This window comes from Candoia aspera, chromosome 14 (assembly GCF_035149785.1).
Source record: "Candoia aspera isolate rCanAsp1 chromosome 14, rCanAsp1.hap2, whole genome shotgun sequence".
Classification (NCBI taxonomy): domain Eukaryota; kingdom Metazoa; phylum Chordata; class Lepidosauria; order Squamata; family Boidae; genus Candoia; species Candoia aspera.
Genome location: NC_086166.1, coordinates 4098831 through 4115483, shown reverse-complemented (window position 1 = coordinate 4115483; position 16653 = coordinate 4098831). Strand labels below are relative to the sequence as shown.

The 16653-nt window shown below is 49.5% G+C and overlaps 1 protein-coding gene across 1 annotated transcript in view; it reads right to left on the bottom strand.

The window, feature by feature from the left end:
• The window catches only part of FOXK1 (forkhead box K1), a 52967-nt gene extending 49231 nt beyond the window's left edge, over positions 1 to 3736 (bottom strand). The window contains exon 1 of the mRNA XM_063315023.1: positions 3309 to 3736. Within this exon, the coding sequence (XP_063171093.1) occupies positions 3309 to 3694 (386 nt within the window). The 5' untranslated portion in view covers positions 3695 to 3736. The remainder of the gene's footprint in view (positions 1 to 3308) is intronic.
• Between the last annotated feature and the right edge of the window lie 12917 nt (positions 3737 to 16653).

The window sequence follows — 16653 nt, the reverse complement described above, 5'->3', positions numbered from 1 at the left end:
CCATTAAGATGTGAGGACTTCAACTCCCAGCTATGCTGGCTGGGGAATTCTGGGAGTTGAAGTCCATACATCTTAAATTTCCTGAGGTTGAGAAACACTGGTCTAAAGAATCATCTTCTCCCCCATATTGGTGTGTTTTGGTTTACCAGGCTCAGGCAGACGTGTTCGCACAACTCTTTGTTCTGATGGCAGCTTCATCTTGGTCTATTGCACAAACCACAATGGGCTGGGTTCGTGCAACAAGCAAAACTGTTTTTGAGGAAGGAGAAGACAGACTGAGATCTTCACCCCAGTCTTCACCAGAAATCTGTAACTTTAAGAACTGCTATCTGAATGTGCTTTTTAAAATCTTCTTTCCTCCCCATTTCTGTAGCCTAAGGACAGGGACTGGCTTTTGTTTGTTTGCATTTATCTCTATGGCAGTGTTTCTCAACTTTGGCAACTTCAAGATGTGTAGACTTCGACTCCCAGAATTCCCCACCCAGCATGCGAGGAGTTGAAGTCCACACATCTTAAAGTTGCCACGGCTGACAAATATTGCCCTACGCTATTGTTGAAGAGCAGGCCACAATGTTTTAAATCAATTTCCTGCCCCAAAGAGCCTGCTCTTTCGTTATCTGAAGGATTCGATTTTCCAAAATTTTCCAGCACAGCAGTTCCAGCTTTTCACATTCCTTCGTGGCTCTCTGTTCCCTTTAGAGAGAATGCCAACATTCACGGTGAAGGCCTGGGTCGTCCCCCCCACCCCACCCCACCCCACCCCATCAATGTTTCTTCCCTCTTGAAATTAAAAATGGTATCTATCCTTCCCCATCTCTTTGAAATCCTCTCTTTGCTACAAGCTGGGGAATTTTACTCTTCCAATATTCACTTTAAATACTTCCCTCCCTTAAAACACCCTTCCCGCCCCCCCTTCATTTACTAGTTCCCCTATTACACGGTTATAATTAGCTCCAAGGTCCATCCACTTGCAATCCATTTGAAATCCTGGGTGCTCTGCTCTGAAATACCCCAATGCTACACTCCTTGGGACCCAGACTTAGCAAACTACAAGCCCCCACCACCACAAGTTATCTCCTGCCTAGAAAAAAAAGCTGGCTTTGTGTGAACTGCTTTCCAACAAGTTTCCCCCCCCCCGCAAAGGTTATGAATATGAACTAACCCCAGCATACCAAGGCAGATATATCCAGGGTTGTTCTATAAGAAAGGTTTTGCGCGGTATGATCCGAATATCCCCAAGTTATTCTCAACATGTGCAGTATTTCTGTTGTGTTTTCCTGTCTTTTTCCAATCTCCCTGGTGTGGCGGTGATGGTGCTGGATTAGGAGCAGAAAGATCTCCCTCTCTAATCACCCCCTCCACTAGAAGTCGACACGCACTCCGGAAAACACAGGCAAACGACTTCCGAAAACTTTGCCAAGGAAACTGCACAGAGCTGGCTCAAAGGACGGTACCAACAAAACAGCAAAATGACACACGCTTTGTATTTAACATGCCTTTCCGCAACCAGGGCCTGGAATGGCAAAACAACAGAAGGGGGAAATGGATGCAAGACAAACCAGTTTCGTATTATATCTGAATTTGATTAGACTACAAAGCAGTGTTTCTCAACCTTGGCCGCTTGAAGAGCTGTGGACTTCAATTCCCAGGATTCCCCAGCCAGCCAGGCTGGCTGGGGAATCCTGGGAGTCGAAGTCCACACCGCTTCAAGAGGCCACGGCTGAAAAACACTGCCATTAAGCATCTGCAATTCATGTATTATTATGAGCAATGTAGTGCCAGTGGGTAAGAAGAGCACAAGGAAGTTAAATGCAACTACCAGGGCTTTTTTTGTCCCCCTCCCCCTCCTCTGGAAACACCATGGTTGCATTCAAACCTCTCACAAAGCCGAATTGTGGATTTGTTTGCTTTTGGCTTGGCTTGCTGTTGATTAAGCTGCTTAGGCTGCTGGCAACCGCTTCTCCCCGGTGCCCAGCAACCCCCCTCCTTGCCATTTGCAGGCTGAGATCGGCGGCCCAGCTCAACAGCGAACCCGGTCCGCTCGGGAGCTACGGACCCCAAGAGGACCTGCTGCCTAGTGGGCGGGTCTGGACTCCACCACCACCTCCTTCTTCCTAAATAGATCTGAGATGGTTGGGTGCAGGAAAAAAACACAGAGCACTCTGCTGGGCAGGCTGGCATCCCCAGCATCCATCTCATTTGTCCTGCTAATTAAACAACTACTTGTAAGAGCAAAGATCCAATAAAAGGAAGGGCTTCAAGCTCTGTGCACGGATAGTCTTGGGCCAGGTTTGGTCCTCAGTGCAAAGCGCCAGACCCCTCAAAAAGGACCACCTCAATTTCCCTCTTTTCCAAGCCGACCTCTAGACCAGGAGACGCCCCACCTGGACTTCTCCAGACCCAAGGCCGATAAACCCCCATCGTCTTTACTCCCCCCACCCCGCCAAAGCACCCCAAAGCCCAAGCCATTTTAAGAGACCTGCGTTTCCTGGGTTCAACCACCACGCTGAACCAGGCCGAAACACCAACCAGCCACTGATGGAGCATATCGGGTGAACCTATCCGCAATGCCATTGCACGGTCCATGTTTTTGGACACCCCACATCAGGTGCGAGCGCAGCTCCTGGGTGCTGTTATCCAGTGTTTAGCGCCTCAAGTGAACCGAGCTGCCCGGTCCACGGGTGCCCATGTCCTTTGGAAAAGCCCCTCTCGGGAGTTGGGAGCAGAAGTTTCAGAAAAAAATAAAACATTCCCCCCTGCAAGGTAGGCCTGCCTTCCTTGCCAGACAAGCCAACCCCAACCTGGTTTTCTTCTCTGAGGGGGGCACCCCCTCTCCAGAGGTTCCCCTCGCCCGAAGGTGGCTCAATTCCCAGACCCAGAAAAGACGCTTTTCTCCCTCCTCTCCAGCTTGCCCTGAAACTGCCCGGCGCTCCCAGGCCCCTTTCCACCAAGCCCCCTTCCCCACGACCACGTCCCCACCTCCCACCTCGGCCCGGAGCTTCCCCGGCCAAGCGAGAGCCTCCCGGGCCCCCGACGCGCGTTCCGGGGGCAGCCGGGCTCCCCTTCCCAAGACCGCGACTTCCCGGCCGTGATTTCCCCGTGCGCAACGAGCCGTGTCAACAAACCCTTCCGCTCCGGCCCAGACACGTGTCCGCCCGCCCGCCGGAGCGGGGCTTCCCCGCCCTCCCCGCCAGCCCCCGGGGACGCCCCCCGGCGCAGTGCCGCCCCGCGCGCCCGGCAGCATCGCCAACCCGCCCGGCGGCGGGCGCCCGGGCCCGTCCCCCGCCCGCCCCCGGCCCGGGACTCACTGCGGGGGCAGCTGCAGCGCCGGCCCACCCCGCCGCTGGAAGGCGCCGTCCACGAAGACGCCGTTCTTGCCCAGGCAGCGCAGGAAGAAGTGGGGCGCGCGGAAGGCCAGCTCCAGGTGGCGGCGCGAGATGAAGCTCGAGTGGCCCATGTGCACGTCCACCGCGCCCTGCGAGGAGTTGCGGCCTATGGTGACGGCCGCCTGGCGCATGAGGAACTCGAAGTCGCGGCCCTGCAGCCGGGCCAGCGGCGCCGGGAGGGCGGCGGCGGCGGCGGGCAGCAGCAGCGGCGGCGGCGGCGGGGGCGGCGCGGCGGGGCTGCCGGGCGCCGAGCGCAGCGCCAGCGAGGCCCCGGCGCCGCGGCCGTCCTCCTGCCCGACTTCAGCCATGTTCCCCGGCAGCCAGCGTGCGAGCGCAGCCAGCCAGCCAGCCAGCCGACACCCCCGCCGGCCTCCGGGGCGGGGCCGCAGCCGAGGGGGGAGCCGCCCCGCGCCGGAGCCGCCGCCGCCGCCGCCGCGCCCGGCCCTGCCTCTCCCCGCGTTGCGCGCGCCCTGGCCGGGGGGGGCGGCTTCGCGGGGGCGCCGCGGGGCGGGGGCGTGCTGGGCCCGGGGCGGCCCCGAGCCCCGCCGGCGTCCCGCATAGGCTGCCGCGGGGGTGTGACCCGGGGAGGCGCGCACGGCCCAGCCGGCGCAACGGGCGGGAGGCGGCCGCGTGGCCGGGCAAAACAAACACGGCCGCCCGCGGCTGGCCCGGCGCCCCTCTGGAGGGAGGCGGCGAGTTCGAGTTCCGCGCCTCCGGAGGGGCGCCGGCTTGGCCGAACGGGCGCGCCCCCTGCCCCGCGGGGCTTTGTGGGCTGTCTCGGCGCGACGCAGGAGCCCCGGGCGAGGGCAGCGCCGCGTTACAGTAGCTGTCCGGACTGGCTGGGGACGATGGGAGCTGCAGTCCGAGTCGCCTTTGCGAGGCCAGGGGCGGGATCTTGCCCCGCTCCCCCCCGCGGGGGCACCTGGCGCCTCCGGGCTGGCAGATGGGCGGAGGGGGAACAGAAACCGCGGCGGCGAGAGGGAGGTTGGCACGGATGGAGCAATGGGTGGGGGCGCGCTAGCGTCAGCCCGGGGAGGGCCCCGTCGTGGCAGCCCTTTCTTGCACGCCGATTTGGAAAGGAGGAAATGCCGTTATGCAACCCTCTGGCCGGGAGAGGGGAGCGTGCCCTTCCTGGTCACGCTCGCGCTGCATTCACACGACGCCTTCCCCTCCTGGCGGGTGCACGTGTCCGGGCTTGCAAAAGGCCACGGGTGCACCGCGGGCGGAGGTCGCGCGACCCTGTCGTTGAGCCCCAAGGCAAGAAACCGAAGGCAGGTTGTGAGAATGCAACCCTTAGCGCGCTGACTTCGCTGAGCGCACCTTTCCGTTGTGCAACGGCTGGTCTCCGTCTGTCCGGGCCGTGCCTTGCCTTGCGAGGCACGCCCGGGCTGGGCGCGTTGCAGCGCGGCGGGCGCCCGGCTGCAAACCAGAGGCGCCGGGCAGGGCGCGGGGAAGAGCGCGCGCGCGCTGCGCAATTGCAAAACGGAAGGCGAGCAGCGCGGCTAGCTGAGGAGCGCAAGTGCCAGCAGGCCGCGGGCAATTCGGGGGGGCGGGGGGGGCTCCTCTCGGGTGCCCCGTAGGCGTGAGACGTATTAGTGCAAGCCACGTGGCGTCGGAAAGCCCTTTGGGTTGGCCCTGGTGGCGTCCCCCTCCCACGGCCCTTTTAATTTAGAGCCGCGTGTTTCAAACTTGGCCACTTGCAGTTGGTTACTGCAGCTCCTAGAAGTCCCCAGCCAGCATGCCGGGGAACTTTTAAGGTGGGTAGGCTTCAACTCCCAGAATTCAACTCCCAGCATGCCTGGCTGGGGAATTCTGGGAGTTGAAGTCCACCCATCTTAAAAGTGGCCAAGTTTGAAAAAAACTGATTTAGAGGAAAAAGGGATGATGTTGTTATTGTCCCCACACCCACCCCTTGGTTCCTTCATGTTAAAATTGCTAGATGCAACTTCGCTCCTGGGGTTTGAAGGGGAGGCCCCCTTTGCAACAGGGTTTAAAGCTGCAGACAAACACATTTGAAAGTTCAGTGGGCAACTTAGCGAAAGAACCCTACTGTTTTTGCGTTGGGGAATGACAGCTTTAGGTGAGTGGGTGGCCCCCATATTAGCCAATCTGTTCCTTTTTTTTTCCTGCAGGGCCCCTGGCATGGGAGCTTAGACCTCTGAAGAGGGTGAAATGCTGAGAACAAATGCAGTTGATTTATTTTTCTCCCTGGGCCCCCTTCCTCTCAAATGATGGTGTGTGGGTGACGGTGCCTGCACAGCTGGGCTTTGCAGCTGTATTTTTTCGGGCAGTGACAATAATACTGATCGGTAGATGGCTGTTTTTGCAGCCACGTGCCTCTTGACTCAATAGAGGGTTGTTCCTTCCTGGATTTTAAGTGCCTTAAAAGGCCCTCCATAAAAATAAACATTTTGATAAGTTCGTAACTTAAATAAAAATTCCTTCCATAGTAGGACTGGGTACCTTGTTAGTGATGATAACAACAGGACGGTAATCCTCGTACCTTTTAATTAATTCAATCCTGTAAGTCAGTTTGCATAGATATTGATATTCTTTATTTTTTTTTTAATAGTTAAAGCTTCTACAAGCCAAACCTATGAAGGCTATCTGCTGTTGGCCTTACGGATGTAAATTGCCCAGGTGGTTAAATAATTCAGGCCTTTAAAAAGTGTGAAGGTAGGGGAAATGCCACTACAATTGCTTACGGGGGTCAAAAGCACCCTAAATATTGGAATAGAATAACCCAGGATGGATAAGGTCCATCCTTGGCCATCCGTTGGTTTCTCATGGTGGCTGACCAAACGCCTCTGGGATAAAGCTTACGAGCAGGTTGTAGAGATTCCCTCTTTTCCTCCTCTTGTTCCTTGCCTCTTGAAAAGCCATGCCTAGCGGGATCCCGCCCTGTAGGACTGGCGTTACACACCAAAATGCGGTTGGTTGGTTGGTTTGGATTTCACATGTTGTGCCAAGCTAGCTCTTGGGGTTTATTTATAAGATTTTTTTCCCCATCTGCCAGCTTTATGATTGCATTGGGCAAGCATCCAAATCATTACACAAAACTATCGGGCCTACTTTGCAAAACTTCCAGTGACCATTAGATGGCATCAGAGAGTCATGGGAACCCCCAACTCTCCTGCCATCTGGCAGCGATTTGGTGTTTTGCAGCCAAGATCTGCCCCCAGAAGCCTGCTTAGGGGGCCGTGTCTAACAGGCCAAGATCTCAGCAGGGGCCTCTTCTCCCTTAGGCCAGCTGTTGGAACAAAGGTTGCAATAAAGCAGAAAGTGCTCTATTGACCGGCCAAAAGCAGAAGAACAGGTTTGTATCTGGCCTGGTGGAGCAATGCTCTGCGTCGTTCTCTATGCACTCATTGCATGGCGGGGAGGCAGTTCCCAGGCCCTCTGCGCTCAGAGATGGGCCCACATAACATCTTTCAGAACGTCCTGGAGTGACATAGAAATGGGTGGCATTTAAAGGCCATCTCAGAGTCGCTACGCAGACCTACTGCTGTCCTCTGACTGTTACCCACCAGCCCAATCTTAGAAGGTCCCACTCGCAGATCCATCTCTTCTGACCCGAAACCTTGCTGTTTATCTTTCCAGCAACCCATCCTCTTTTTTCAAAAATAGTTTTCAGTAAAGCTTTTAAACAAGAAGATAAAAACTAACACAAACTAATATAAAGTAAGAAAGAAAGAGGAAAAAGAAATCAGAGAAGAAAATGCAAGAAAAGAAAAAAAAAGTTGAGGAAAAATAGAAAAAAAAGGGAAAAAGTTATTAAAGCAGTGGCTTCTGATATTCTTCCCAGCAATTATAAATACAATCTATTTTAATCTCTCTAACAGTATGTTGTATTACTCTTCTTTCTATAATCTATCCTGTCTAATCATCAAAACCATAAATCACAAGGTTTTTTTTTTTATGGAAAAAGTCCATAAGAGGCTACCAGTCACCAGTAAATGTAGATAGTGTCTTTTCTCTAATTGAAAAGTTAATTTTTCTGTCTCTGGGCATATAATAACATCCCCTCTTCTGTAGGATAAATGACTCAAATCAGTGAGTTGGTTGCCCCGTTTAACCTTCGGGCGAGGTGGAGGAATTATGCAGGTGTTCCTTTCCAGTTCTCCATGGGACCAGAAATACTATTTTCGCTGGGGAAGAAGCTTCCGTTGGGTGGCAAGATGCATTTTCCCTGTTAGCTAAGGACATCTAACATGACATCTAACCCCTTCTCCTAATGACTCAAGTTTGACTCAATTAAAAAATAAAGCGGGGAGCTGAGAAGGTGTCAATGTTGTGCAAATAAAAATGCTAGGTGAGGATAAAAGAAAGGCACTCTGTCAGTGGCTGCCTTTTCTTCTGATTAATCACAGTAGGACACCGTCAGGGCTGCTGCAGAGAATTGTAAAACCAAACCACACCCCACTTTTGCTGATTCTGGCAACTTTAAAGAGTGTTGTGAAGTTGCTCCATCACCTTTCCAAAATTGCTAACAGGCTATGAAAGAAGTGAGTCCATTTTTCATCCTAGATCACATTTTCATTATCGTGATTATCGGTTCTATCCTTGCCACCTTTTCCCAAGATTTTATGAAGTTCCTCTAACCTGCCAGACTGTCAGATACTTTTAAAACATTTCGGTGCATCCCAGAGTGAAATACGCACAAAAGAACAAAAGGACGGGGGTTTACAAACTTTTACATTCTTTTTGTTTTAAAAAAAATTAAAACATTTTGTAAAATGCACACATGATGGTGAATGTATTTTTACGTGAAAGAAAAATAGAAAAACAAGGTCTTGGGGGGGGGGGGAAATCCTGGCTTCTGTTTGTGTGAACAAACAAGGTCTGGTATCTGAAAATCACACTATGAGTTTTGCAGCTTGGAATTTTGAAATTTTACACCCATCAAGAATATATTACCACCTTTTTAAAAAAGTATGTTCAGAATTAGGAAAGCTGCATAATCTGTTTTTTGGTGCCAACTTTTTTTTTTCACAGTTTCTTTTTTGCCTGTTTAATGCAAACATACTGGGGTAGGAAATCTTCATAATAAAACGTTTTTATAACAATATTACAAATGGTTATAAATGAATATTATAAGGGACGTAGAACATTTTTACAATAAGAGCCAAACAGGAAGGGGGGAAAGAGAAAAGGGGGGCAAAGAAACAGCCTCTTTCCTTCTGCTTCGCTCTAACTAAGTGAAATAAACTGCATTAAAGTGTGTTAAAGGGAAGGGAATCTGCGCGAACAAATCTTGTGATTTCTTCTCGCCAAAAAACAAAACAAAACCCTCTACTGCATTTTTTTACAACAGCTGTGAAACAGTTATTAGCACTATAATGACAAGGCACCATATTACCAGCCTGTGCCAGCTGCAAAAATCATCTGTTGCCAACAGATTTATTTACCTAAATTAGTTAAAAAAAACAGACTCTGTTCAGATGACAAGTATGTTGTTGAGTTTAAAACTGAATTGACTCATCCCTCTTTTGGCTGGAGCCTCAGAATTGCCATGGCAGCACATGCCCATGTTTAAAATGCAGGCCAAGAAGGAGGCCATTTTTTTAGTGCATCCAGAAATGAGGCTTAAGGTCAGTAGAGGGCACAGAAGCTGAGTTTGGGAGGATCATGGTCATCTTTCAAGGATGAAGTTGTTCAGGGATATGTTAGGGCTACTGAAGTGTTTCTCAACTTCAGCAACTTTCAGATGTGTGGACTTCAACACCCAGAATTCCCCACTGGCTGGGGAACTCTGGGAGTTGACATCCATGCATCTTAAAGTTGCTGAGGTTGAGCAAAGCTGGGCTCTCTTATCTGGGCTGCGCCACTCGCGTTGTCCACTGGATGGCAGTGAAGGGCCAAACACTTTTTGGTAACTCTTCTCTGCCATCTAGTGGTCACCCATAATTTTTCAGCCCAGATATGGTAGCCCTAGTAGCCAAGATCCTTGGGATGTGGCCTGCAGAACCCCACCAAATGTGATGGAATCAGGAAATTACGACATTCACGGGAAATAATCATACCAACGCTGAAGGCCTTTAATTGACATTCAAATGTAAATGACATTCAACCTGTTTTCATTTTGACCCGGCCTTCGGATTCTTTCTGGTCCCACCATATTAGGGGAGCTTTTCCCTGCTTAACCAACAGGAAAAAGGGACGTCCCCCAAGGACACTTGGCCGAAGGGGAGGAAGAGAAGAAATGCACAACGAATGGAAGGTAGCATTAAGTGGGCATAGGCTGCTTAAGAGAACCCACTCTCAGTCCCGCATCTTCTCCACTAGGTTACACCGGCTCTCATGTGTAGCCTAGTGGAGAAGATGTGGGACTGAGAGTGGGGAGACCTGGTTCTAGACTCCCCTCAGCCACAGAAGGCTCCTGGGGGAGTTTGGGCCAGTCTCGCCCTCTCAGCTCAAGAGCCAAGAAGGTTCAGTGATGAAGGTGACTGGACTAGGAGAGGAGTCACCCAAATTCTAGTCCTTCGGCCCTGGCCAGAAAAGCACTCTCTGTGTCTTTAGGTCAATCCCTCCCTCCCAGCCCAAGAACCGTGGTGGGGAAGTGGGGAAGGTGCTGGACTGGAGCAGGGACATCCAGATTCTGGTCCTGCTTCAGCCATGGAGCTTCCTGGGGGACCTTGGCCCAGAGCCTTCCTCTCAGCCTAAGGACCAGTCTGGTCTAGTACTGAAAGTGCTGGACTAGGAGCAGGAACGCCATTGCTTAGGCATGGAAGCCAACTGGGTGACTTTGGACCTGTCCCTCAGCTCTAATCAGCATCGTGTTCTGAGACAATCTGGCTGAAAAATAAAACGTCATGTGGCATCGTGGGTTGATCGCTTTGCTATGTGAACTGCAGCAAGTGCAGTGCAAAATCAGCGGATCCTCTAACTGTGTCCATGAGTTCATAGATGCTCTGTCTATGAGTTCATTCTCCATAAGTCTGCCTTGGATGAGGCAACCTGTCTGATAGAGGATGGGCGCTGGCAACAGGAGACAGGGCCTCCCAGTGTTGTCTGAATGCTGCCCAAGCAGGGGGCTGAGTCCTAAGGCTTCACGTAGCCCCCAAAGCTCATGTTTGCGGTGTAGAGAAGTATGAAGATGGCCTTGAAGAAGGAATTCAGCAGCTTTAGGGAAAGCCCAGCTGAGCCCCGGAAGAGAGGAGTGAGTGAGAAAGAATGTCAAGATTGCCCCGTGTTGATTCTCTTTGGCATCAGATGGGGGAGAGAGAATCTCTCTCGGGCTTTCAAGATTCTGTTGCAACAATGAAGTAGAACTATAGTAGGCTGGGGAGCTTGTTTCCTGACCTGGCCTCCGTCCAAGGGCTGGCATGCAGTTGATCACCGTATTGAGCCAAGGTGCATGAGGAAATGATGCAGTAAAGTAGGCTTAAGAGAGCTTTTAAGAACTAAAAGTTTCTCTTAGGGAAACAATGAAAAACAGAAAAAAACACCCCTGGTTTCACCCAGGGGACCGGGCCCCAGATAGTTTCATCGCCTTTCCAAATCTCAGACTGTGCATTTCAGCACCTCAGGATAGCTTTGGAACCCTACAGGTATGCCTCTGATATGGATTGATTTATTTTTTTAGGGAGCATCTGACCGCCGACGTTTGGCCACCATCTTGGTCTCTTGCAGCATCTGCCATCTTAATAACTCTGCTAAATCAGTGCCTGTGGTTTAGGTCGTGAAGGATCTCAGATGACAGATTTCCCCCCGTAAAAGGAAGATGAAAAAATAACATGGCCAAGAGCAGAAGTGAAGATGGAAAGTCACATATTGATTTGAAATCAGCAGTCAAAACCTTGCCTGGAGGGCCCTTGTTGCATCCAACTTACTGCAGCGATACGACCGGCTCTTCCTTCCGGGGCTGTGTTCTACCGAAGCTCTGGATAAATACGAGGCTGACGGGGAAAGCTGTTACAATGCCCTGCAAACAACTGCCTTGAATGATTAATTCCTTCCACCGTTGTTTGGCTGGGTCTTGCTTTTTAGCAAAGGAGGTCGGAATGCATGTTGTTCCAAACGAGCGGGGCAAATGCCAGACGCGCGGGACGGAGCACCGGCTGGGTCATTTCAATCAAATCCGCTCTTGGCATTTATTTTCCGGAGCCTCAAAGCATTTGCAAACCGTTGCTGGGCCCGCTTTTTATAGTTGCTGTTTTCCTGGGTAGAGAAACGAGGAGGGGCGGGAGGGTTAGTGGGTGGCTGGCATTGCAGTGAACTCCTGGGGATTCTGGGAGGACCACTGCTGCAGGCCCATCATCGTTATTGCAGATTTCATTCCAATTCTGCTTCAAAGGAAGGAATAAATGGATTCATTCATTTTCTGCCTTCTCCTTTACCAATCTCAACAACTTCCAACGCGGTCTCGCTTAGCAGTGTGCAGCTACAGGTAGTCCTCACTTAACAACCATTTGTTTAGTGATGGTTTGGACTTATGACAGGGCTAAAAAAAAGACTTATGGCCGGTCCTCAAACTTACAACCATTGCAGCATGCTGCAGTCACATGATAATGATTTGGGCACTTGGCAACCGGTTTGCATTTATGACCATCACAGCGTCCCGTGGCCACATGATTGCCATTTTCAACCTTCCCAGCCGGCTTCTGGCAAGCAAAATCAATGGGGAAATGGTGTGATTCGCTTAACAACCACTTGGTTCACTTAATGCCCATGGTGATTCACTTAATGACAGTCGCAAAAAAGGTCATAAAATCAGGTCAAATTTGCTTAATGACTGCATCACTTAGCAACCAAAATTCCGGTCCCAATTGTCATTAAGTGAGGACTATTCGTATTCAGAGGCTGAACTCCATCTCCTATCAGTTCTGGCTTGCTTGGTTCGTGATACTGAAAGTTTGGGGCTGAGCGCTTGTAACCAATTTCCAAAGCATCTGGAAATCTGAAAGGGACCCTTGAGAAAAAGCATTTCATGTGCAGTGCTGGGATGCAGTTAATCTTGTCACTTCTCACCTCCAGTTGGGTGCTAATTTGACTTTTTACCTTCAATTGGGTGCTAATGACTTTTTGCAAAGCCCTCTTCTTTATATCACCCTCTTTCAGATTTGTTTTCAGCCCAAAGATGTATTTTTTGTGTGTGTGGGGGGAGGATTATTTTAATGTGCAAAAAAGTTTGATGAAAATCCATTCTGCTGCTTTGGAGTGATCAGGGCATGGAAATAACATCTGGTTTAGAAGGGAAAGAGAAGACATTTCCCTACCCCCAATTCTTTGCTCATTAGATTCAGGAGCTAGGAAGAAAGCAACACAGTCTAACGCATTTAATTTGGCCTGTGAATGTTCTCACCTGGAAAACGGAAGGGTCCAAAGGCATTCGGCCGTGTTTGGTTATTTTTGGAGACCCTGAAAATCAAGGAATTGAAGCCTACCGTGCAGTAAAGGGAGGAAAGATGGAGGGGAAAAAAACAAGAACTAGTAAGGTGAGGACAGACCTGAATCCAGGAGCTCAGCGTCAGAGAAACATTGAAAGCTGTTTCATACCCAGTAAAAGCAACAGTGAGTTTAGCTCAGCGTTTGCCAATAGTTAGAAATGTTTGCAGGTGGTGTCTTTCAGCGCACAGGCCACCAAAGCCCACAATTTCTTTAACTTGCCTCAGGATTCTTCACCCTTTATATTCCCCTTATACTGTCATCTTTTCATCTGTATCTGCCATCTATCTATCATCCATTCTCTCTCTCTCTTCTCTATCTCTTTATCATCTATCTATCATCTGTTATCTATCTATCTATCTATCTATCTTTATTTATTTATTGTATTTATTTATTGATCAGTCGAATTGACCTTATCAATAGAGCAAGATAAAATTAAAACATAGAAAATATAAACAAAGCATAATCAAATAATAGGGAGGGATACAATAATAAAACAAAATACATAGATACGTGATCACAGTACACGGAGGCAGTAATCAGGTGAGAGAGTCGCCTTTACAGGGTACCCTGTAAATCAGGGTACCCTGATTTGTTCAGTATATTGGGATCTTAAATCCCCAGCAGTCAATATGAACATAGCAGTTCTGTGTACAATATTTATGGAGTCCTCGATGCTCTCTGAGCCTTGCTGTTTTCTTGCAGACGTTTCATTGCCCGACTAGGCAACACCTTCAGTGCGAAGAGGGAGTGGGCCTTGCTCTCAGTTTATATGCCATGGCTTGCCCTGCTTGTGTTGGTGGGGGTGTTGCTCTCTCCTTGCGAGTTCTTTGATTGGGCTGTTGTTTGCTGCTTGGTTGGTTGGCTGGGTTAATAGTTCCTTGATTAGGGTGTATTGTGCTGTTTGATGGTTCCTCTGGTGTTAATCCTAGTGTTGATTTTTGCACATCTGGGTGTTGATTGCTGGCAGGGGAGTGTTCTGGTCTTTTGGCTTTTCTGTTGTCTCTTCTGAATGGTATGTAAGTGTTGTTTACCGCTATGTGTCTGTTGATGGCTGCTTGGTCTGAGTGCCAGGCTTCCGGGAATTCCCTGGCGTTTTTGCATTTGGCTTGGTCTAGGATGCTCACGGTTTCCCAGTTGAAACTATGGTTGAGTCTGTCCATGTGCTGTGAGATTAAGGAGTTCTCATCGTGTCTTCTGACTGCTAGCTGGTGTTTGTGGATGTGCTCCACTAGTCTTCTGCCCGTCTGTCCTACATAGTGGCTGTTACAGTCTTTCAAAACCACGGTATATAAACGGAGAGCAAGGCCCACTCCCTCTTCGCACTGAAGACGTTGCCTAGTCTGGCAATGAAACGTCTGCAAGAAAACAACCGGGCTCAGAGAGCACCGAGGACTCCGCAGTTCAACCCTGAGCTGCAAATATTCGCTTCGATTGGTACAATATTTATGTTATTACCCTGGAGAAAATAAGACAATCTAAAATTTGGGTCCCAATAGGCAGTTCTTTCCAATAGTGGAGATAGATATTTAAGCCTGAGAGATGCATATGGCTGACAATTAAACAGGATTGATACCTATCAATCATCCACTGTCATTTCTCATATGTATCTTTGGAACAAATCCTGTCTGATCAGGATGTATCATTTTGGTTACAAAAATCATTTATTTATTTTTCAAAAACTCCTTCCTCCTCCTCTTTTCCCCACAACAACAACCCTGCCATACAATTTGTACAGTATGTACGAAGTGGACAAAATGTACAAAGAACATCTCAATTGACCTGTGACTGACAATGGTTTTTTATCTGTTCAATCGTGTCTGATCCTCAGAGACTGCCTGGACCAGTCCCTGCGGTTTTCTTGGCGAGGTTTTTCGGAAGTGGTTTGCCATTGCCTCCTTCCTGGGGCTGAGAGAAAGTGGCTGGCCCAAGGTCACCCAGCCGGATTTTGTGCCTAAGGCAGGACTAGAACTCACAGACTCCCGGTTTCTAGCCTGGTGCCTTCACCGCTACCCTAAACAGGCTAGATTTGTCTTTTACTTTATGTAAAAACCTCAATAAATAAAGCTAAGTAAGTAAGTAAATAAATAAAAGGCCCTGGAAGAGGAAACAGCTGATTTTGGGGGATACCCAGTACTGGGGGGTTGTCTACCCATGGCAACAGTTCCCACATCAGTGACAAGTTGTAAGTTTCAACCTGCGGCGTGTGTCCTTTGGGGAAGATGCGTTCCTGAGCCTGCAACCCACTGCCTGTCCAGGAGGGGGCACTGTATACCTTTGACAGACTTCTTAGCGCATATTTCCTAAACAGGCGCTTTTCTGCCAGAGCCAAGGCAAATAATGGAAGGTTTAGCCAAAACTTTGCTTTGGAAGGTAGGGGAGTTAAAATAAGATTCCAAGGAGCACACCCCTGCTTCTGAGGACCAGGGGGAGAGCTGCGGCCCCTCTGAAAAGCAGATCGCACATCTTCATCCTCTTTGCAATTCTCAGCATTTCAAAAGGGCTTGTTCTTTCTAAGGCTGGCCGCAGCCCCCTGCGTTATGGTGGAGGGAGAAATTGAGAGATTTTCCAGACTCATTTAGGAGAGATGGGCAGGCCTGCAGGCCCCTTTTCTGCCAAAATCTCCCTCTCTGTTTTGGACCTTGGGCGAAGGTGTTTAGGGGGCCTTTGTGCTGCAGGATATCAGTGGGGTTAAGTAATTTCAGAATCTGGACAATATTCATATTGGGAGGGGAGGGGACACTTCAGACTGGGGCCAAGGGCATCCCCAGGTCCAGATGGAGTGGCTGTGGCCACCATCTTGACTCTTTTGACCCCCACCTCTGGGTGCCCCTTTTTTCAACAAGCGTGGGGATGAAATGCAGAGGAGAAACCACAGATGCCTCCTTTGGAAAAGGAGGACAAACTCTAATAAACACCTTGAAAGAATTCAGGTTGGTATTATCCATGGCTGCAACCATTTGTTTATTTTTTAATCGCTTGCATTCATTAAGCCTACCCACTCCAGTAGACTTACTTGCTTAATCCTCGATAACTTGGAAAACCCTACTGCCGCCTGGAGTTGCCTCCTGCGAGAGGGGTGGCCGTATAAATGTGAGCAACAGACAAATAAATAAATAAATACTAGGAAGGATTCCACCCCCCACCCCCAAGTATGAAAGGGCAAGGGCAGGAGGAAGCTTAACCTGGTGGACTTATGTCTGTTGATGCCCTCTGGAAGGCAGAGAACAGCTGCAAGTTTCACCCCTACAAGAAGGATGAATTTCCCCCACCCCACCTTGCAGGAACTGGCATTTTAGAGAATAATCTTGCATACAAGTCGTAGGCTCTCTCTTTAAGGAGATTGCCTGCCGCAAAGCAAATGATGGGATTGTTCTGAGTGTGGGAGACAAGAAAAGTAGTCCAAATGTTATGAATGTACTGGTACCAATTCAATTACTTGGATTAATTAAGTACTTGCCCATCAGGCTCAGAAGATCTTCTCAGCATCAAGGTTTGCCTGCACGGTGATCACAAAAACAGTTGAGGCATGAGAAGGTAGATTAAAGGGCAAGAGGAGAAGGGCATAGTGATTAAAGTTTTTTTGAGGGGGGGAAGAATCTCCCTTATTCTGCAATTTTCTGTGTTCTGATCACCAAGAGGGACCCCAGGCCCATGGAAGTGAGGAGTGGAGGATTATGCGTCATTTATGAATCAATATTCTGGGTGACCGGAAACCCGTTATAGACTTTTTGCGTAAAAATGAAAAAAATGAACTTGTGGTTTGTGGTTTTGATGATGAGACAGGATAGATTATAGAAAGAAGAGAGTGATGATGTTACTTCAGAGAGAGAGGTTAAAAGATAATTGTACTTATAACTGCTGTGAAGAATATTGAGGG